General features: G+C 40.3%; 1 protein-coding gene across 1 annotated transcript in view; it reads right to left on the bottom strand.

Annotated features, from left to right (window-relative positions):
* LOC100757820 (cytosolic beta-glucosidase) overlaps positions 1 to 23162 on the bottom strand; it is a 144477-nt gene that overhangs the window by 64508 nt on the left and 56807 nt on the right. Inside the window, exon 4 of the mRNA XM_035452888.1 lies at positions 22721 to 22844. Within this exon, the coding sequence (XP_035308779.1) occupies positions 22721 to 22844 (124 nt within the window). The remainder of the gene's footprint in view (positions 1 to 22720; positions 22845 to 23162) is intronic.

The raw sequence follows: 23162 nt of genomic DNA, 5'->3' as shown, positions 1-23162 counted from the left end.
CTTTAATTTAAAGAGAACAGAAGTTCGGTTTCATTTTCCCCCAAACGAACCACCATAGATATTCTTCTTCTCAGGTAACGAGGTCCCAATTACTCGGTGGTTTTCTACTTTTTTCTTTTTTTAGCAAGAATTTTACTTTAAATGATTTTTTTCAGAATTCCTAATATATACAACCAATAAGAACTGAGGTGCCCTGGGGCCCTACTTTCTCAAACTCCATCTATGCATCCTAACAGGGTCCCCAAAGATATTATAGAACTCAAGACTGCATGGAGTACAATGAGAAAGCTACTCGTATGACTGACAGTTATTCTCTCTGGGCCAATGTCAACAATTGTGGTATAGACAGTGTGTTATTCTTCATTCTTCCCTTCCTGGTCCAGGTTTGCTATCTAGTATTACTTTTTATCAAGAACCTAAATATGCAAAAATAGCTCATCTTCAATAATTGACAAAATTAATAACTCTCCACATATTTAAGCTACAATTTCTAAACTGTCCTTCTTACTGTTATCTAAATAAGAAAGATTTTAATACTGATTATGTTAGCAAAATAAAGTTTAACATAAAATATAAAGTGAAGACATTTTTAAAAAGAAGCATATTCATACAACAAGGACATCTGTTCAATGATATTCATCGCAGCATTATTTGTAATAGCCAGAAACTGGAAGCAACCTAGATGCCCCTCAACTGAAGAATGCATAAAGAAAATGTGGTACATTTAAACAATGGAGTATTACTCAGCAGAAAAAAAAAACCAATGGAATCTTGAAATTTGCAGGTAAATGGATGGAACAAGAAGAAACCATTCTGAGTGAGGTGACCCAATCACAAAAAGATAAACATGACATGTACTCACTCATATGTGGATTTTAGACATGGAGTAAAGGATTACCAGCCTACAATCCACATTGCCAGGGAAGCTAGTAAACAACGAGGACCTTAAGAAAGACATACATGGTCCCGTGGAGAAGGTGAAAGGGACAAGATCTCCTGAGCAAATTGGGAGCATGGGGGGAAGGGAGAGGGAACTAGGAGAATGAGAAGGGGAAAAGAGGATGGGTGAGGAAGACATGGTGGGGCAGAGAGGTTGAGTTGGGGAAATAACAGAAGACAGCAAGATAAGAGATAATATAATAGAGGGAGACATTATAGTTTTAAAGAGAAATCAGGCACTAGGGAAATATCTGGAGAGCTACAAAGATGACACCAACTAACAATCTAAGCAAAGGAGGAGAGGCTACTTTAAATGCCCCTCTCCTGATAATGAGATTGATGACTAATTCATATGCCATCATATAGCCTTCATCCAGCAGCTGGTGGAAATAGAAGCAGACACCCACAGCTAAACCTTGAACTGAACTAAAATCCAGTTGTAGGCAAGGAGGACTGATGAGCAAAGGGGTCCAGACCAGGCTGGTGAAACCCACAGAAACAGCTGACCTGAACAAGGGAGAATTCTTGGTTCCCAGACTGATAGCTGGGAAACCAGCATGGGACTGATCCAGACCCCCTGAATGTGGCTATCATTGAGGAGACCTTGGAAATCTATGGGGCCTCTTATAATGGATCAGTACTTATCATTAGCATAGGAATGGACTTTGGGAGCCCATCCCACATGCAGGGATACTCCCTGAGCCTAGACACAAAGGGGTTGGCATAGGCCCTGGGAAGCAGAAAGGGTATGGGATAGTTGACATGGGGGAGGGGGGCAAAAGAGGGAGAGGGACCTGGGATTGACATGTATTTCTTTCTAATTAAAATAAAAAAGTTTAAAAAGAGAGATACTATAATAGAGGGAGACATTATAGTTTTAAAGAAAAATCAGGCACTAGGGAAATGTCTGGAGATCTACAAAGATGACACCAACTAACAATCTAAGCAACAGAGGAGAGACTATGTTAAATGACCCTCTCCTGATAATGTGATTGATAACTAACTTGTATGCCATCCTATAGCCTTCTTCCAGCAACTGGTGGAAGTAGAAGCAGACACCCACTGCTAAACCTTGAACTGAACTGAAATCCAGTTGCAGAGAAGGAGGACTGATGAGCAAAGGGGTCCAGACAAGGCTGGTGAAACCCACAGAAACAGCTGACCTGAACAAGGGAGAGCTCTTGGTCCCCAGACTGATAGCTGGGAAACCAGCATGGGACTGATCCAGACCCCTTGAATGTGGTGTCAGTGAGGAGAACTTGGAAATCTATGGGGCCCCTTGTAGTGTATTTGTACTTATCCCTAGCTTAGGAATGGACTTTGGGAGCCCATCCCAAATGGAGGGATACTCCCTGAGCCTAGACAGAAGAGGATGGGCCTAGACCCTCTCCCAAAGGATATGACCAACTCTAAAGACTCCCTATAGAAGGCCTCAGCCTCCCTGGGGATCAGAAAGGGTATAGGATAGGTAGAATGTTATTTGGGAGGGCAAAGGAGGAGGGAAGGGAAAGGTATCTGGGATTGACATGTAAAATAATCTTTCTAATTCAAATAAAAAATTAATAAAAAAGAAAGCAACTTTCCCCTCAGTAAATGGAAACATTAAATTATTGAGGGTGAATATACTTAAATAAACTTATATATAAGAATCCATTATTAGAAATATTAATAGCTAAATAAGGGACATAAAGCACCCTTCAAAAAGTATCCAGCAACCCACAGAATCAGGTGGCCTGAGCTACTGAGTAATCACTGACTGAGGTTTGACAAATGGGGAACTTGCATTAAACCAAACTAGACTCACTTCATATAGGTGACAATGGTGTGACTGGGACAATATATGAGTCCAATGGCATTGGTTCCAATATCTAGCACTAATGCACAAACTGATTTAGTGAAGCCCATTCTATATGGGAGAGATCCCTTGCCCAACCAAAACACAGGTTTGTGGAGATGGAGAGAGGCCTTGGTTCTGCCTCAATGAGATGATGGGACAGACTTAGTGCACTTGCTAGAGGAGGCCTTACCCTCTCAATGGAGCAGATAGTAGTAGAGGGGAGTAGAGTGAGTGGGAGGAGAGGAGACAGGAGGAACTGGGATTGAAATAAAAAACAAATTTAAAAAGCTAAAAAAGCAAAAACAAAAAAAGACTGTGCAACATCTGTGTTTCATACTGTATCTCTATAACTAATATATTAGAATTTTCAAAAAACTAGCGCAAATAGCTTCAATTTCACGAATGGTCATAAATTTTAACATTTTATATTAACAAAATTTAATTTGTTATGCTAGGTGACCACATGTCTTTTTTTATTTTCTTTCCTTTTGTATTCTTTTTTTTTATCCCAGTCACAGCCTACCCCCATCATCCCCTCCTAGTCCTCCTCCCTATTTCTCCCTATTCCCTCTTCTTCTGTCTCCATCCAGGAAAGGGCATGTCTCCTATGAGTATCAATAAAATATAGCATCTCAAGTTACAGCAAAGCTAAGCACCTCCTCATGTGTTAAGGCTGGGCAACGCAAAAATGACACTTTTTTTGAAGGAAGCTTATTCAAAAAATATTGCAATTGATCATTTAAATATACCAAAATCAAGATTTCACAGGAGTTTAGTTTATCCTACAATATAAATGTAGTTTATTAAATACAAACTGGGCTTCAGTAGTTGAACAGATATTGATGCTTGCACTTTGGCTAGAATAGCAATAATAGCTGTGCTACTAAAGCATCAGATTAAACACCTCATGAAAACAAGTCGGTAACATCCTTCATAAGGGCAAAAGTAGATGAAACAATGATACATTGGTTGACTGTTTGGATGCCCATCTTCAGAAAGTCACAGAAAAAGAACTGAAAACCTTCAGGTTGAAAGGTTCACTTCCACATCTGACCCCAGTCAGAAGGGATGGCCAGCAACAGGACCTGTGATCAGCAACACCCACAGAGGACATTGCATAGATTCTGGCATAGCATGTCCTCTTGTTCCAGGATATCCAAAGATTAAATCTAACATGCAGTAAGCCAATACAGTGGTTCTAAGAATGGATAAACCACCAGTATGAAATGTACCCATCCACCAAATGCTTAGTTTATCTGAGGGCAGAGCTCAGATCCAACAATATACAATAACTCTTTTTTCATCACATAGTCAGGAAATGCCATGTTCCAGCTAATCAAATATTTTTTAATTGTTGCAACATGCAGATGGATTACAAAATTTTAAAGAATGAGAATAAATTAAAATACACTTAACACTGCAACTAAACTGATTATAATTTAATCTTTCTCTAATTATTCAGAATGCATTTCAGGGTCATCAGGAGGAGCATAAATTATCAGTGCTTGATGACTATGCAGGAAGTCACAGTTTTTCTAAGATCCTGGTTAAAGAGACTGGATAACAAAGAAATCATTGCAAAAGTTGGTATTTGGAGGATTTATGTGCTAAGCATTTTTCTGAGATACAAAGTATATCATCAATCCTTATCAAAAGCAGATTTTGAGAAATGATATACTGATGTCCATGTATATGGAAACAGAGTAACTTGCCCAGCATGACAGGGTACCAAACCTTTCGAACACCGATCTGTCTTTAAAGGATAGACTCAAGTAAGCAAATATTTGTTATATAAAGTATATGTGACCATGCCAGCCTGGCTATTCAGAATGAAGACACAATCATGGGAAGATACCATTATTATACGTAAAAGGGTTGAAGGATATTTTTGAGCCATATTCCACATAGCAGCCATAAATTTAACAAGACTGTAGAGAGAGAGAGAGAGAGAGAGAGAGAGAGAGAGAGAGAGAGAGAGAGAGTGTGTGTGTGTGTGTGTGTGTGTGTGTGTGTAATGCACTTGTTCTGAGGAGGGTGTGCTCTCCTGTGTGTGCATGTGGTGTGTATAATCCAGAGGTCAGCATCCAGAGTCTTTCCTCCATCTCCCTTTACCTTATTTTTGAGGACAAAGTCTCTCATTGATTCTGGAATTCACCAGTTAGATAGTGACTAGCAGGCAAGAACCCTAGGAATTCCCCCTTATCTTGCTACCACCTAGGGCTTTGGTTATAGTTGTGCAAGGCTTTTTCATGAGGTTTGGGATTTAAACTCATATCATTCCATATAGCAAGCACTTTACCCATGGAGCGACCTTCTAAAATTTACAAAATAGTTTTGAAGGTGTTTGTAAACAAAATGAGAAGTGTTAATAAAAAAGATAATATCTTGAGCATCTTAGAAGGAAAACATTTGCAGAAACTAGACCAATGTAGCCCCCATCCATTTAAAACTTATCTGCTAATGAATGTATGCACTTAAAATAGACTAACTTACTCATCTTTATGTGGTGGTCAAGTTCTCATATTACTGCTCATTGTAAAGTATAAATGCATTTGACTGGGTTAGTACTTGTAGAAGAACACAGTCATTAACAATTATTTAAGATTTGGGACTGAGTTTAAATCTGTTTTTAAAAAATGTATTCCAGTTCTCAGAAAGGTTTGCTCATATGTACTCCTCCTCTTACCTATTCCCATTATCTATTTTATAATTCCTGGTACATTTCTTTTTTTTTTAACTTAAACTGTTATGGTTCCTGATTCACTTTTACTTGCCAGCCCCAGTAAAATTCTTCAAATGCTTTCTCTTCCTCTACCCATAGGAGTTTCATTTGCCTCTAAGGAGCCAGTGACTATTGTAAAGGTCTTTCCTAAACAAGAAGAAAAGTGAAATTGAACTTCAGCATAGTATAAAGGAATCCCAGGCTGTGATATTTCTTCAGCTTATCTTAGTCCCACATGGGACACTTTGCTGGTAAGGACACAAACCTGTTCAAAGTGATAGGTGTCCTTCTAACTATCTCCACCCTTAACATTTACAGATCATCCCTGAAGGTGACTTTCTGTTCCAAAAGGACTACTTAAATCCCCAAAAACCCTTCAGATAGGTTCATTTTATTGAAAAAAGTGCTGCATAGATGATAACTTGAGGGAAAGGAAGCCTTGGATATAATAAACTGTGTTTGAAATTCAGAATAGAAAAGCAGACTGCCCCTATGCAAAGTTCGAACAGAATGGCAGCAGAGCAATGGTTCTGATTGCCACAGCTTGATCCTTCCTTCTAATTCAGAATCCTGCCCAGGGACAAAAGTTTCCTGGTCACATTAAGTTTAAGGAAAGTTAATATAACTGCACTGCCTAGCTGAATTAAATCATGGACTAGTAGCAAAGTTTGAAAACTCATACATAACTGTCTTAACATTTCATAAAAAAAAGATGGCACTGATCTTGGGGGTTTCTGAAGGGAGATGTCACCCCTATACAGTGACTTAGGTAGACTTCCCAATGCAGGGTTTAGACACTAATGTTCTCTGCTGATTAGTCCATCTGATTTCCTCTGCAAAAATCTATGGTCTGCACAGTAACTGTGTGTGGCTTCAGTGTGAGGTGAACTCCTTGAGGAGATAACTTTCTGAGGGAGGAAATGTGAGGTTCTTTTCAGTATCAGTGATCAAGAAAACACACACATTGAAGGCAGAGAACATGTAATTGGACCTAAGTCTGTGTCAGTAGAAAGAGAGCATTAAAGAGCAAGGTCAAACAAGAATGGTCTTAAAATTCAAAGTGGCTTGATACAAAGAATGAAGATTTTTCTTTCCTTAAATCATTAATTGCAATTTCTTTGGCTTAATTGCAGGGCTTAAGAAACTATCAAGAGTCCTAATAAAGGTGTACCACTTCAGAGAGAATATTTATATGGTCATTGAGCTCCTAATTTGTCAGGATTCCAGAAATATCGCCTATTTCAATTCTGTTCAAATGGAGAAACTGAGGCGCATAGCAATTAAGCAGATTTATATAAAGATAACCTAAAAGTTCAGTACAGAATTAAGTAACCTATCCCTCTCAGGAGTCCCTACCTGGGTTTGTGACTCAGCTTTTCAGCCCAGCCACCTGAGAAACTGAAGTAGGAAAGCCACAAATTCAAGTCTGACCTGACTTAGAAAGTCAGTTCAAGCAGCCTGGACAAAGCAACAAGTCAAATAAGCAACAAGGTAAATAGAGAGCTCACTGTTACAGCTCTTACTAACAAGCATAAGGCCCTAGTTACTAATCTCACGAAAAGTGCAGGGGAGGGTATAATTAATACCCACACATAATCCCAGTACTTGAAATATATTTTATGGAAATCAAATCAATTAACTCATCCTTTAAAAAAACATTAAAAATAACACAACTGTGATGTCAATCTAATAGTTTACTGAAATTCCCAAAAGTTATTCAGTTTCACCACTAATCTAGGCCCAATCCCCTTGCTACTCAAGTATTTCCTGAGCACTTACTGAATGTTATATAACTCAAAATTTCAAAATGTTTGTTTCGGTCAGAATTTCAGCTTCCAAAATGATAAATAAAATGTTTATGTACACCGCTTCTGTCTGTGCATGCCCCTTCCTTTTAGTGATTTCCATTTTCTTCGGAAAAATGGTTTTCCTCCTCCCTCTCAAGGTCCCTAATAAGCGTTGCCTTCATGAATCAATATGTCTCTCCAGTTCCATCTAGTCAACTGTCGTATACAATAAGCATCTCCTAATTGTGACAGGGCTGCAGGTAAGCAAGAATCCCACTAGGAGGGAGCTATGTCACCAGATGTTGATGGTTCTATTTGTAATACTGCAGCATTTTCTCCACACAATGTCATCAGGTGCACTGCTGAAAAACCAAGGTAGGATATGGCTAACCAGCAACGTGCACAAAGACGGGTCCATGAAGTTTGACAGAAACAGAACTTAGGATCATGGATGGTATTAGAATTGTAAAAAAGAAAAAAATGAAGGAGATGAAAACCACAGGACCAATGAGAACAACACTGAGTAGTATTGTCAACCAGCATCATGAACACAGGTCATTTCCATACTGTATCAGGTGATAACTTACAAGTGTCAATGTATTCTGAGGAATGCCTCTCTTTAGACACTAGAAACTTTGTTAAGCTTCCCAGGCAAGGTAGCTACCACCTGGCCATCCATTATTCCCCATTCTCTCCCCAGGCATACAGTGGCCCAAGAGAACACTCCCTAATAGTTACCAAGAAACTCTGGTTAAGCACACTAAGGTGAAATCTCCTACCTCACTGCAAAACATGTTTGTTCATGTCCACCTCAATGATCAGAGTTTCAAGTCATTTTGGAGTTCTAGAAACAAGATTCAATATAGACAGCTGTTAGGCTAAAAGAGATTATTTGGTGGTTAAGAGCACTTGCTGCTTTTCCAGAGGAATGAGGTTTAATTCCCAGTATCTACATGGTAGTGTACCCTGCTCTGTTACTCTGGTCCCAGTGAATCTGATGCCCTCTTCTGGCCTCTTTGAGCACTGCAAACAGGTTCTGCACAGACATTCATGTAAAAACACTAATAACATATAAAATATGTAGCAATAGTAGTAGTAGTAGTAGTAGTGGTAGTAGTAACAATAAAAATAATATAGACAAGTGTTTATGAAACCCTTCACTTATGCTTGGGACTCTTTGGGAAATCTCCCTCCCTTGATTCCTGTTGCCTTTCATGGTTCTTTAATAAATAGTAAAAGTATTTATTAAAAATTAATGTAGAAACAGACTCTGAAGATTCCCCCATGGAAGGCCTCATTCTCCCTTAGGAACAGAAAGGGTATGGGATAGGTAGGGTGTTAGTGGGGGCAGGGAAGGAGGTGAGGGAGAGGGAACTGGGATTGACATGTAAAACAATCTTGTTTCTAATTTAAATTAAAAATGGAGAAAAAATTACCATAGAATCTTTTACTTCCTCCATTTTGCTGAGTTTTCATTTAGTGTGCTTTTCCTATAGGAAGCTATATTTACATATTTTCATCAGATAAACTAACGTCACCTGCTTTAGTTGAGGCTTCATTGTAAAGATGGAACTGAGCTCCTGTGGGCTGCTACATGAATATATATATATATAATATAATATATATATATATATATATTTAACAAGGAGGATTTGTGAGAAACACTCAGCTGGTGTCAATCATCTAAATTCCACTTAAAATGAAGAAGTTCTTTTATGGGAAAGGGTAATGTGAAATCTACAATAAAATAAAGATGGGCTGGAGAGATGGCTCAGTGGTTAAGAGCATTGGCAACTCTTTCAGAGGTTCTGAGTTCAATTCTCAGCAACCACATGGTTACTCACAGCCATCCATAATGGGATCTGATGCCCTCTTCTAGCATGCAGGTGTACATGAAGAAAGAGCATTACATACATAAAATGAATAAATATTAAGAAAGGAGGAAGGAGGGAGGGAGGGAGGGAGGGAGGGAGGAGGGAGGGAGGGAGGAGGAGGAGGGAGGGAGGAAGATATTTAACGGTAATTTTAATTTTAAAATTCACTGGTTCTGGGCTGGTAAAGGACTTTAATTACCATTTCAGAGCAACTGAAACCAGATTAAAAACCTCAACTGAAGCCAAATCTCACTTCAGTCTTAGGCTCCAGTCCCTGCCCACAGAGAGGTCCACCAGCCAGAGCACAGCACAGACTGTGGACATCCCAGATGGCTCCATGGGATTTTCAGCTGCTCCTTTCATACACAGCTCCAAGACACCTGTTCCATGAGGCAATGTTTCAGGTCCTCTCTGTCTCAGAGGATGGGCCAGCAAATAGCATATACCTGACACTTTCTATGGGAGCCATACTTCAGCAAGTCTGGTGAAGTATGCCATGAAATGTGAATGTGTATGTATACATATGTGGTTGTGTACATGTATACTTTTATGTATGCATGTGGGTATGTTTGGGTATGTGTTTTATGTACTTGTCTGTGTATGTGTGTGTATGTATGTGTGTGTACATATATGTGTGTGTGTGTATAAATGTGTTCTGTGAAAATGTCCATATATGTGTATGAATACTATTATGCATGAGCATTTGTGTATGTGTGTGGATGCTGCATGTGAGTCTGAACATTAATAGATACTACTGACATATGTTTTAGTCATAGTACAGATCTCTAAGATTATTTTAGAACATGTAGCCAGGCGGTGGTGGTGTGCAGCTTTAATCTCAGCACTCGGGAGGCAGAAGCAGGCAGATCTCTGTGAATTCAAGACCAGTCTGGTCTACAAGAGCTAGTTCCAGGACAGCCTCCAAAGCCACAGAGAAACCCTGTCTCGAAAAACCAAAAAGAAAAAAGAAAGAAAGAAAGAAAAGAACATGTTAGAAAATAAGATCACAAAATCTGACAGTCATAGCTTTTGAAAGTATATCAGTACAGACTGCTAACTTCCATTTGCACAGAAAAACACTGGAACACAAATTATACATATTGACCAGAGTGATGCACAACCTTAGCCAAAGTGTAAAGTATGGTGCTGGAGTGATAACTCAGTTACCAAAGTGCTTTCTGTACAAGCATGGGGACCTGAATTTGATCCCCAGAACCCACACAAAAAGCAGGTGTAGTGGCACACACTTATCACCCTAGTACTAGGGAGGCAAAGGCAGTTAGGTCTCTGGGGCTCACTGGTCATCCAATTAAGTGTTATATCAGTGAGCCCCAGGTCCCAATAAAAGCCACTGTCCCAAAACACAAGGTAGACAGTTGAGAAAGAATATATGAAAGCTGGCTTCTGTACATGCACATACATGCATACACACCTGCCCAAACATACCTACAGCCTCACACACAGGCACACATGCATTCACTTATTCAGAAAAAAAAAGTTATGAAGTACCCATGTCAAAAAAAGAGAACATCAAATGTTTCAAAGATTTCAGGGGGAAACATGGTCCTGCCCGGTGCCATGACAGACTGAGACAACGAGACCCATATGCAGCACTCCACGGGAAAAAAAAAAAACACAGGCCTCTCTGGCACCTTGTGGTGCTGGGCAGATGGCCACTATTATGGTGAGCAAATGTCTGTGTGGTATGGCAGGGAGAGAGACAGTACGTTTCATTTCCTGTGGACAGAGGCATATCTGAAGAGGTGAAAGCAGTGAGGAGTGGGCTGAGGTGGATGGCTTCATTGCCACCAAGAACCATGGTGATGTCTAGGCCTGAGCTGTTGCAGGGACCCATGTCTGGGTTCATGGCCCTGATGAAGCCACAGTCTGTGTTGATGCCCATGGATCCTGCTACCACCAAAGGCCCAGAGGATAGGGCTGTACAGAGTTGGCCCCACCCCTTACTGGCTGTAACACTAGGGAGAACTGGTCCTGCTCCTCACCGGCTGGAGCACTCAGGAGAGAGGGTCCTACAACCTCACCTGAGCAGCACAATAGAGCTGACGGTGTTTACAGTGGCATGGGCAATCTGGCTGTGAGAGCATGAGACTGGGAGAACAGGTTGTGCCCTTCTCATCTGCCCTGGGTTGGCATAGGTGAGGCAAAAATGCTCTCCTCTCCTCACCCCTCAAACCCGAAGCAGGTGGGGGACCTAATCCAACCCCTCAACAGCTGCATCACTTGGGAGAGCAGACCACATGCTTCAGCAGAGCAGCATAGTAAAGTTGACCCTGTAGATGGGGTGCAGATGAGCCATCCCTGAGGGCATGAGAGGGACATAGCTGGTACTGTGTTTCTCTTCTGCAGTGTGGTGGTGTGGACAAGGGAAAGATGCCCTACCCCCTTGTATCTACTGCCTACAGCTGATGAGGGAGCTACCCTCCCTTTACCAGCTGCAACACTCTTTGAAGCAGAACCTGCACCTCATCTGGGACACACAGTGGAGCTGACCCTGTGGACAAAGGCACAGGCAAGCTGGCCCTGAGAATGTGGGCATGGGAAATCTGGCTTGTCCCTCACTTTCCAACTGGTGGCATGGGCAGGGGAGAGATATGTCTCCCGCTACACCTGAGGCTGGTGGGAGAGATGGCTCTGAGGTCATAGGAGCTGGAGAGCTGTTCTTGGACCACAGCAACCACAGTAGATCAGGCCCTGTACCTCCTAGGCAGCACAATAGAGCCAAATCTGTTGGTGAAGATGTGAGCCAGTCCCAGAGTTGTAAGGATAGGAGAGCTGCCCCTACTACTTGACTGTCATGAAACGGTGTGGGTGGAGGAGAGATGCCCCCCCCTTATTCCTCACCCCTCACCACCTGTGACAGACCAGGGAGCTGTCCCTCCCCCTTACCAGCTGCAGCATTCAGAAAAGCAGGCCCTACTCTTCACCTGGGCAGCACGATAGAACTGACTCTGTTGGCAGAGGCATGGGTGAGCTGGCCGACGGTGTGAGACTAGAATAGATGATCACACACCCCCCCTTGCCTGACACGTAGTGGTAAGGACAAAGGAAACATGCCCTCCCTACTTGCCCCTGGCACCTGTGGTGGGCAAGGGAGCTGATCCTTTACCAGCTGCAGCACTTGGGAAAGTGGACCCTGTACCTCACCTGGGCAGCACAGTAGAGCTGACCCTATTGATGGTGGTGCAGGTGAATGGCCCCCAAGAAGGTGAGCATGGGAGAGCTTGCCCTGCCCCTCATCTGCCGTACAGTGGTATGTGTAGGAGAGAGATGCCCTCTGCACCACTGCCCCTCGCCACCTGTGGTAGGTGGAAAAGCTATCCTGTAGGTCATAAAAGTTGGAGATCTATCCCTGCCCTTCACTACCTGCAGCACTCAGGAGAATTACCCCTACACCTTGCCTGGGCAACACAGTAGAATTGGCCTCGAAGGTGTAGGTGTGGGAAACCTAATCCTATGGACATGAAAGCAGGAGAACTGCCCCCCCCCTTGATCATCCCTGCCAGGGCAATGCCAGAGAGCTCACCCAAGTGGTGAGGGGGGCGTTGTTTATGACTTGGCCCACCCCAATGTCCAGCCTATCTATGATCTGCTGGAGCACACGAAGAGCCTGGTCCTGCAGACCCAAAGCTTCTGGATCTCCAGACACATTGTGACAACCGGATTATCTGAGAGGAGTCCCAGTAAGAGCCCAGCATTATTAGTGTAGTAGAAATCAGAGGGCTCAAAACAAACCAATGACTCTTTGCAATAAACACTTGCATATAAAGATAAAAGAGATCATTATGTGACTTACTGTATCACAGTACAGCTTCCACAGTGAGATTTTTTTCCTTTTCTTTTTTCTCTTAATTTTTTTTAAATTTTATTTGAGGGGAGGTTGCAAGGGCAGAGGGTTGATATGAAGGAATGGGGGAATGAATGTGATGGAGATGCATGATGTAAAAGGCACAAAGAATAAATAAAAAGAAAGATTTTTTTCCTCATAGGGCTTCTCTGTGTAGCTTTGGAGCCTATCCTGGCACTCGCTCTGGAGACCAGGCTGGCCTCGCACTCACAGAGATCCACCTGCCTCTGCCTCCTGAGTGCTGGGATTAAAGGCATGCACCACCAATGCTGGGCTGAAGAAAGATTTTTTTTAAGATTAGATTCATAGATACAAATGATCTTTTGTTTTTGTGACTAACTAGGTTAAGAAGATAGCAGTTGAGTTTATCCCAGTTCCCAGATGAAGGTGGTTCAGAAGAGCAAACCATGACTTCCTGAAGGCACACAACTCAGCCCCACGTTCCTTCCCAAATACTGCAGATATTGCTCCTCCTTCATATTCACAAGCTTAAGGGAATGTAAAAGTGAAAGAAAGCACAGGAAAAAAGCAGAGGAATGTCACAGGTCATGCCTTAGGCTATCTGCCTGAGTTCATGTATGCTCTATGTAGAACAGACACTAAAAATTATCCTGTTCATAATTTCTGAAAATAAATAAGTAAAACTTCCATAAGATCCAGCAATAAATACCAATACTGGGTACTTATGAAAAGAACAAGCAAGCAGAATATGGAAGAGATCTACACACTCCTAAGCAATATTCCCTATAGTCAAGAAGAGGAATCACCTCCACCAGTGTGTAGGGAGGGGCTGGAGAAATAATTGGGTAATTAAAAGCACTTTTTGTTCTTACCAAATTCCTAGCACCCACATTGTGGCTCACAAACACCTGTAACTACAGTTCCAAAGGATCTGATGTCCTCTTCTGACCTCCTTGCACACTATACACACATATGCACCTACATACGTGCAGGCAAAACACACACATCATCACATATACACAATGGAATACTACTTATCTTTAAATATAAGGAGAAAGAGGAGGAGCCAACCCTATGATTTGTGACAATAGAAATTGAGGGCATTCAATGAGATCTTTTAAGCACAAGACAAACTGTATGCTCTCTCTTACATGTGCAGGCCAACACAGTTGATCTGATAAAAAGAGAAATGAAACTAGCTATTGCCAGCAGCAAGCCAAGGAAGCCAAGCACACATTTCCCAACATTATCAAGGCAATCTTACACGCCACCAGTATGTCTCCCAAAGCCATGAAAACATCTCACATGAGCCTTCTGTGCAGTATAGATGAACTATTTCATGGGGCTAAAATGACATCTTTCTCATTCAAGAAGTAATAAAAAAACAATAGCTACAATATGGAAATCTACATCAGGTACTGGAGTCCCTATTCTAAGCTGACAATAGATTTTTAATTGGTTAGTGCTTCTGAAAGGTCAATGTATTAACTTTTGAGATCTTTCCTTAATCCTTAGGATGTTCGTACACATTCAGAAAAATGCAGGTGCTTAACAAATTTTGTCCAGTTAAATGGGCCTGTGTGATCTGAAATTGGCATAGGCAGGTGGCTGCCAGGTCTGCGCTACTTTGGGAAATGGATGTATTTCTCCTCTACTGGCTCTCGGTGGGAAGGGGAAGAGGACGGGGGAGGGAGAATACTGACAGACAACAGCAGGGGGACTCTGTGCTCAGCATCTTGTCTTGGTGGTATATCCAACTGCAAGATTTATAACCTTCTTGTTACCATGTATCAGCTTCAACACTTTCTGTGAAGTCTTCAATAACTTCGATGACATCTTGCTGAGGGGTTTTGTCATTAAAAGCCTAAAGCTGGTCATTAACAAACCTTCTCTGCAATCATCCACCGCTGTGCTAGCTCAGGCATGGATCTAACTGGAAAGTTGGGCTGCCTTGGAAACTTTCTAGAAGAATGCATTTTTATTGTGCAGAGTATATTTCTTTAGGGGAAGAATCCCAATCATTTCATCATTTATTTCTCATTATCTATGGACTAACTCTTCCCTCATAGAGACAATCAAACTCAACAAACATGTGTAGCACACTACAATATAATAGGAACACTGCTTGGGGCTAAATATATAATTAGGAAAAAACATAGCCCAGCCTTCAGAGGATTCATGCCCACCCCACCCCACCCACCCCAAAATTAGCCACCATTAGCAGAGCCTTTTGTAATATGGTGAAAGCCAATGCAGGCATTATACGCATCAGCTTATTCATTTGTCACTGTCTCTTGGAAGATGCATGTTCTTAATAACCTCATCTTTGTGATTAAATGACTAGAATCTTGCCTGCTTGGGAAATCAACCAGCCAAGGTCTTCATCAATGGGAGAATATATAAAAAATGTGATGCATAAACACAGTGAAATTTTATTTGGTCATAAAAAATGAAATGATGACATTTGCAAAAAAATATATGGTATTGGGGTCATTATGTTAAGCAAAACAAGCCAGACTCCTAAAGAAAAATAGTACATTTTAGCTCATATTCAGATTCTAGATGGAGGACATGGAGGTAGAAAGGGTCTATGAGAGGGGATACAGAAGTCTAAAGGGAGACGGAAAGGGGTATGAGAAAGGGTAAAGGCACATCTGACATGAAAGAGGAAGGGAAGACAATTTGAGGGAGGAAAGCAGGAGGATTAGAAATTCAAAGCCAGACTCAGCTCTAATCCCCCTACTTTTACTCCCTGATACTGGGGTTATGGATGCATGGCATCATGCCTAGCTCTCCCTCTTCATATGTAGGTATCATAATGCTTTCTTCTAATTCACCCCTGTACCCTAATGTGCCCCCTTTCCCTCCTCCCACTCTTGTTGCTGGTTCCATTCCTCTTCCAAATTGTAAATTTAAAACTTTCAATTAAAAAGCATGGAAACAGGGGATAGAAGAAAGAAGAAAAGAGATAGTAGGAAAGGAGGAGGAGAAATCATATGGATTGACTAACTTTTAATTAGGAATCCTCTTAATTTTTTTCTCACAGTTAATGAGCTCCTAACTGGCAGAACCAGATCTCAAAAACACAACTTCACACAGGTTTACCTATCCTACACAGCCACAGAAGAGCAGGACATTAAAAAGTATGAAAAGTCCTATAGTCTCAGACTGAACAAAGACAATCCAAGCTGGATGCAGAAATGAGCCCAGGCTGGAATCACTTTCATGAGAATTAGTCTTGCCCTGAAGACTCCCCTCTGTTGCCTCCTTCTTCCTCATATCCATCCACAGAATTGAGAAGGTAAGGTTTCAATCCATGAGCATTTGTGCAGGCAATTTCATGACTGCCCACTGGCCCTGAGTATCTGCCCCTGCTGCTAAGCTTATGAATAGAATAAAGACTCATAAGTTGTATGAAACACAAGCCTTTGTAGATCACTGAACTCCAGACATACAAATATCACTCTACATAACTTTTCTTGCCAAAAATTTGGTTTTTCACCGTTTTGTGCCCCCTCAGGAGGAAATAATCATAGAATATTTGCCTCTTCACCCATTTCTGAAAGGAAGTAGCCAAATGGCCAATGCTTCAAACAGCAATAAAGCATGCAGCCATGAGAAACTCACTGGCTACAATGTGGAAAGAGTGAAAAGAACAGGAAATATTGCTGGGCATTGTTGGTGTATGCCTTTAATCCCAGCGCTTGGAAGGCAGATGCAGGCAGATCTCTGTGAGTGTGAAGACATCACTACACATCACTCACACTGGTCTACAGAGTGAGTGCCAAAATAGGCTCCAAAGCTATACAGAGAAACCCTGTCTCAAAACAACAACAACAATAAAGAAAAAGAATAGGAGATATTAAGTCCTCCAATGATATTTCTCATTCTAAAAAGTTATTATACTATTGATTATGGGGGGTTGAAGATCAGAGACCAAATTGTAGGAGTCAGTTCTCTCCTTCCACTATGTGCGTCCAAGAGTTTGAACTCATGTCTACAGTCTTCACTGCAGGTACCTTTGTGTCATCCCACAGGCCACATAATGTAACTTTTTTATTACTTCTTTACTTTTAAGATTATAATAAATAATAAAAAATATAAAATAAATTATAATAAAAACCTTTCCCCTTCCCTTTCTTCCTTCTAAATACTCCCATATACCTCCTTTGTGCTCTTTCAAATTCATGGCCTCTTTTTCATTAATGGTTGAGAATATATATTAATTACATAAGTACAGCTTTCTCAATCTGTATAATACTACTTCAACGTAGGATTTCAGGGCTGGTTATTTGATGGTAAATGACCAATTGATGTGCTCTTCCTGGGAGAAGACAATTTCTACTCTCAGTGTTCATTAGTTGACTGTGGTTCTTTGTGTGGGGTTGAGGCCTTGTGAGCTTTCTTTCATCCACTTTGGCATTGTTTTGTTCAGCTCATATTTATACAGTCATGTAGGTGAGACTTTAAATAGCCAGAAAAATAACCTGTGATAAGAATTTTTAAGGATGCTCATTTTGTAACAATAATTACCACTAGTTAAGTACATCCAATGTGCTTAACAATGGCTTGGAGAGTCTTATGCTGTAAATTATTGGATGAGATGGAATCTTTGTAACAGTTCTGCCACTGAATCCATTATTCCCACCCAGGTTAAGCTATTTGCCAAAGGCCCCACATTGAACAATTTGCAAATCTAAAATGTAAGCCTATTTTTGTCAAATCTGGGGTGCAGCTTTACTCTTATCTGTATCTATGTTAAATGAAATAAAGCCTATTTAAAGATGTTTAAATAGAGTTAAACAATGCAATAATAAAAATACTAGTGAATGCCCCCCATGCTCTCTCTCCCCATTTCCTCCAACTTTTTTTTCTTCTTTTCCAAAATGTGACAGAAACATTAGCTTACATTTAGTGCTCAATAAATTGCTGTGGGATTTTGCCTGGGGAGCTCTGAAAACACTGCAGGCAGATATCATTGATTCAACTATAGTGTCATTATGTGCCTGTCCATATGCATGATGTGGAGTTGGGGACGATTTGTTCCCAGGAATCACAAAACCATCATCCATCTGACACCTGGGGTTGTTGGTTTCCCACAAATGTCTTCCTTGAACTGTTATTATTTTTAATTTCTCACAGGATGTGTCTTACTAGGAAAGTTCTTGCCAACCAAGACTATCAGCACTGCCTCCAAGGTGTCTCAGCAAATCCATGAGTAGCTCCAGTTGGTGAGAAGCCAGATACATGGACCTGATATTTTCTTAGCATCACAGAAGCAGCTGTCCTTTCAGAGACTTGGAGAACTACTGCAGACAATGTAGGTAGGGTCTGAACTGTAAGCCAAGGAAAAGCCTTTGTGCTAGGGGGACAAATATCTTTGTCTCTGAAAATCCTCAACTCACAAATCATAAATAACACAAAAATAATCAAGAATAGTATTAGTAACATACTCTTCTCTGTCACAGGAAAAGCTACTTAGAAACTTTTTGATATGAACAAGTGACTTGGACTCTCTACAAATCGGTTTCCTCGTCTATAAGAATGGAGTAATTTCTCAAACCATTGTTTGGGATTAAAGTGAGATAATTGCATCAATAAAACTCTTTTTGTTCCAATCAGACTGGAGTTAAGTAATAACATCTATGGAAGTATAAAACATCTCAAGGAAATCAATGCAAGCAGATTCCATGAAAAACTAGAATAAAATACTTAAGCATCATGAAGGAGCTCTCCCCACCACTTTACTCTTTCCCTTTCCACTCAGTATCTCCCTCCTTACTTTTTCTAAACTTATAAGACAGAATGCAGCCCAGAGACTTGCTTTCCCACTCTCTTCAATGTAAGCTGATCCATTCAAGTTCTAAGTCCAGTGAGAAGCTGGAATTGACTTAGTTCACATAACGTGACTTCCTTTTTAATTTTTTTAATTAGAAAGATTGTTTTACATGCCAATCCTAGGTTCCTCTCCATTCCCTCCTCCCCTGATTCCCCAACTAACACCCTACCTATCCCATACCCTTTCTGCTCCCCAGGGAGGTTGAGGCCTTCCATACAGGGGTCTTCAAAATCTGTCATATTCTTTGGGATAGGGCCTAGGCCAACCCCTTGTGTCTAGGCTCAGGGAGTATCCCTCCATGTAGGATGGGCTCCCAAAGTCCATTCCTATGCTAGGGATAAGTACAAGGGGCCCCATAGATTTCCGTGGTCTCCTCACTGATAGCTACATTCAGGGGGTCTGAATCAGTCCCATGCTGGTTTCCCAGCTATCAGTCTAGGAACCAAGAGCTCTCCCTTGTTCAGGTCAGCTGTATCTGTCGGTTTTACCAGCCTTGTCTGGACCCCTTTGCTCATCAGTCCTCCTTGTCTACAACTGGATTTTAGTTCAGTTCAAGGTTTAGCTGTGGGTGTCTGCTTCTACTTCCACCAGCTGCTGGAAGAAGGCTATAGGATGGCATATAAGTTAGTCATCAATCTCATTATCAGGGGAGGGCATTTAAGGTAGCCTCTCCTCTGTTGCTTAGATTGTTAGCTTAGATTGGTGTCATATTTGTAGCTCTCCAGACATTTCCCTAGTGCCTGATTTCTCTTTAAAGCTATAATGTCTCCCTCTATTATATTATCTCTTATCTTGCTGTCTTCTGTTATTTCCCCAACTCAACCTCCCTGCCCCATTATGTCTTCCTCATCCCTCCTTTTCTTCCCTTCCCATTCTCCTTCCCCCATACTCCCAATTTGCTCAGGAGATCTTGTCCCTTTCCCCTTCTCCAGGGGACCATGTATGTCTCTCTTAAGGTCCTCCTTGTTTACTAGCTTCTCTGGCAGTGTGGATTGTAGGCTGGTAATCCTTTACTCTATGTCTAAAATCCACATATGAATGAGTATCATGTGACTTCTTCTAAACCAACCAATTTTTTATTGATGAGGGTGGTATTATCTCTAGTTTTCCCATCTGAACCTGTGCTAAGCATATAAAACAGGACCATGATCATTTCACAGAAATAAGGAGATTTGCTACCAGAAAAAAATGATTCCATGCAGAACAAATTACTAACCTCTAGTACAGAAACATATTAAAACTATCTCAGCAATACACATCCAAAATAAATACACTCATGTTTGCATATTTGTCCAGAACAAACACATATTAATATAGGTATTTTGTCAATATACAAATGTCTGAACATTTTAAAGTTTCTTTAAAGGTTCTTATCTTCTATAAGACCAAATAAAGACAGTATTGTGTACCTGGCTTGGGGGTACATACCTATGGAGAGAAAAGTATTAGGAGTTCAAGACCAGCTTTGACTAGCGTGAGTTTTAAGCTACCCTAGGATACATGAGAACTTGTGTCAAAAAGCTAACAAATCAGAAAACAAAAAGAGCATCATGAATTAGTTATAATCAAAATACATAGTATGTTGTAAGATGAGAATAGTACATGCTAAAAATAAATGATAATTTAAACATATAATACAGTCTCTAGTCAACATTCCTTGGGGTTATATCTCAATAAATTCACAGTTAAGTTTAAAATGTTTGCACCAGCCCTAACTAACTTGTTACCACCTAAGCAACACTTTATTTAAAGACTATGCCATAGTCTTTATTTATCTGCATTGTGACACAGACTCATTTAGAGACATAGTACTCAGTTCCTACCTGGTATAACAGAACATGGTACCATGGAGCACCCACCCAGGATAAGATCAAAATTCAGTACTTCAGGTTCCCTTACTACTGAGAGAGCATTATTCTCCCCTTTATAAACTATAAATATCTTAAGCTGAGGCAGCATCATTGCATACATCCCGTTCATTTTCCATTCAATAATCTAAGGAGATAATAGAAAGTCAACATGCTGCAGAATAGGATTTTTTCTTGTTCGTCCTGTTTCTTTTTCTTGTCCCTTAGAAACCCAAATTAACTCACAATTTCTGTTCTCACATTCTGTTACAATCCACATCTCTAAATGACTACATTTATGGGCCTACCACTGAGTGTTTAGCATGAGAAATCTTGGGGATTGTATCAAGCACTTAAAATCATTTCAAAAACCAACAAATATGCCTTTCTATAATTAGCAATAAACAGAATACAGAATTGAAAGCACAAAAGGTTAATTCCTATTTTTGTCTCTTTTCCTAAATGTGAACATAATTTTAAGCAAGTCATTCTAGTTTCCTGTATCTATCTTCTGTGATGGATAATCTTCATTGTTAACTTGACTTCTTTAGATTCAATGAGGCATGCTTCTGGCTATACCTGTGAGGAAATTATCCTAGTGTTCATTTAAGAGAGAAGATGTACCCTAAATGGGGGTGCTACCCCATAGGTAGGGGCTGTAAGGAATAACATCTGTGGAAAAAAGTAGAAATTAAGAACCAGAATGTGGCTTCATTCCCTCTCTCTGTTTTCTGGTTTTCATTAAATAAACAACTCTCCCTATTCATACCACCCATTTACAAGATGTCTGGCTCAAGTACAGAAGATCAAATAAACCTGTACTGAAGCCCCTGAAACCATAAGCTATCTGAAACTCTCCCTTTTCAAAGTTCTACTTTCTGGTATTTTGTTACAGAAATATGGCAATAACTAATAAACCACACATAAATCTACATGACAGGAAGAAAGCTGAGAACATCCACAGGTTCACAATATATCAGACTCATTCATAGAGATGAGGAGAGAAGAATCTCAGAGAAGCAGAGATTTTCCTTTATTTTCAGAAATGAATTCTCACTCAAAAAAGAACACATTTTGAATATCATTTTTTTTAAAAAAATATTTTTTGCATTGGTTAGATTATAGGAATCTGATTGCTGTCTGCCAATAAGCTCTAGACCTCAAATGTCAGGCTTTAGAAATGCATCCCTTTGCATCACATTCTAGAATTCCTTTTGAGTGTTTCCAAGCAATTTTGTAAAGACTAATTCCTGGACTTTTTAATGGAATGATAGTAAATAAATATGGCTGTTATGATAGAAAGAAAAAAAGGAAATTAGTCTCATTTTGTGTTACTTCCAGCTGTGACTCCTTTTTCAGAATAAGAAATAAAACTGAGGAAGTGACAATATTCTAAACAACAATATGCCAAGAAAAGCTGAAGGAGGGAAGACAAGGTGGCAGACTAATTAGTAGTGCCTGTTATCAATAAATAATTATGACTCATCATTTGTTATCAAATATTAAAATAACTATCTTGGTAGAATTGTCATCATCACCATCATCATCACCACTACCACCACCACCACCACCACCATCATCATCATCATTGTAATCATGGAAAAGTGCTCCCATACCTCTGTTTATAAACAGGCTGCTTAGATGTAGCTCAAATGTTAGACTGAGATCCTTGTAAATCCTGTCAACTTGTTTTTGACAGTGAAGATATCAAAATATGCAAATGAGTATGCCCTAGTTGAGCAGTGTTAGTGTTTTATGACAGCTAATGGTTTTCCTACCATTCTATTCTTGTTACCTTTACCTACAATTCAGGAAATACTAAAGACAGTTGCTTTTTCCTTGATTCAATTTTAACAGAGTGGAAGCTGGGCCTAATCCTCAGTTTCCTCTTTTCTAAATACCTGCTCTCCCCTCTCCTAATTACATGGCTTTACACTAATTTACATGAATTTCAGCTTTCAAATCAATGGTCTTTGCTGAATGCAAATAAGCACATGGGAAAATTATATTAAGTTTGCACAATTGATCTTTCATCATTTCAAATGTTACCTTTGAATAGTTCCTGAAATGTCTGTCTGAAATACTCCCAACGCTGAGTGTCATCAAGAGATGGGGGGTCACACTGGGGAAACCCATTCTCGGTGATGTAAATTACAGGGTTATTATATGTATCCTAGAACAAGAGAGCAGAAGTTTCATTCCAAACAGATGTTTAAAAAAAAGAAAAACCTCATAAAATCAGGTGCATTAGCCTCTATCTTCTGGAAGTTACAACCCCAAAACTAGTTTTCATCAAATTGCACTGACCCTATTAACTTAATTTTCCACACAGTGACCTTTTATGACTAACAATGGAGAAGCAAAATTGTGCAAATGTCCATGAAGACAGTCAAATGACTCTTAACATAATGAGAAGACAGAAATATCCTTCTTCCCATCAGCATCTGCTGATTGTCACTGCTCCTTAACCCCTTGGTCCTGCTGGCAGGTA

Source organism: Cricetulus griseus (genome assembly GCF_003668045.3).
Source record: "Cricetulus griseus strain 17A/GY chromosome 1 unlocalized genomic scaffold, alternate assembly CriGri-PICRH-1.0 chr1_1, whole genome shotgun sequence".
Lineage (NCBI taxonomy): Eukaryota > Metazoa > Chordata > Mammalia > Rodentia > Cricetidae > Cricetulus > Cricetulus griseus.
This window is presented reverse-complemented; position numbering and strand designations above follow the sequence as displayed.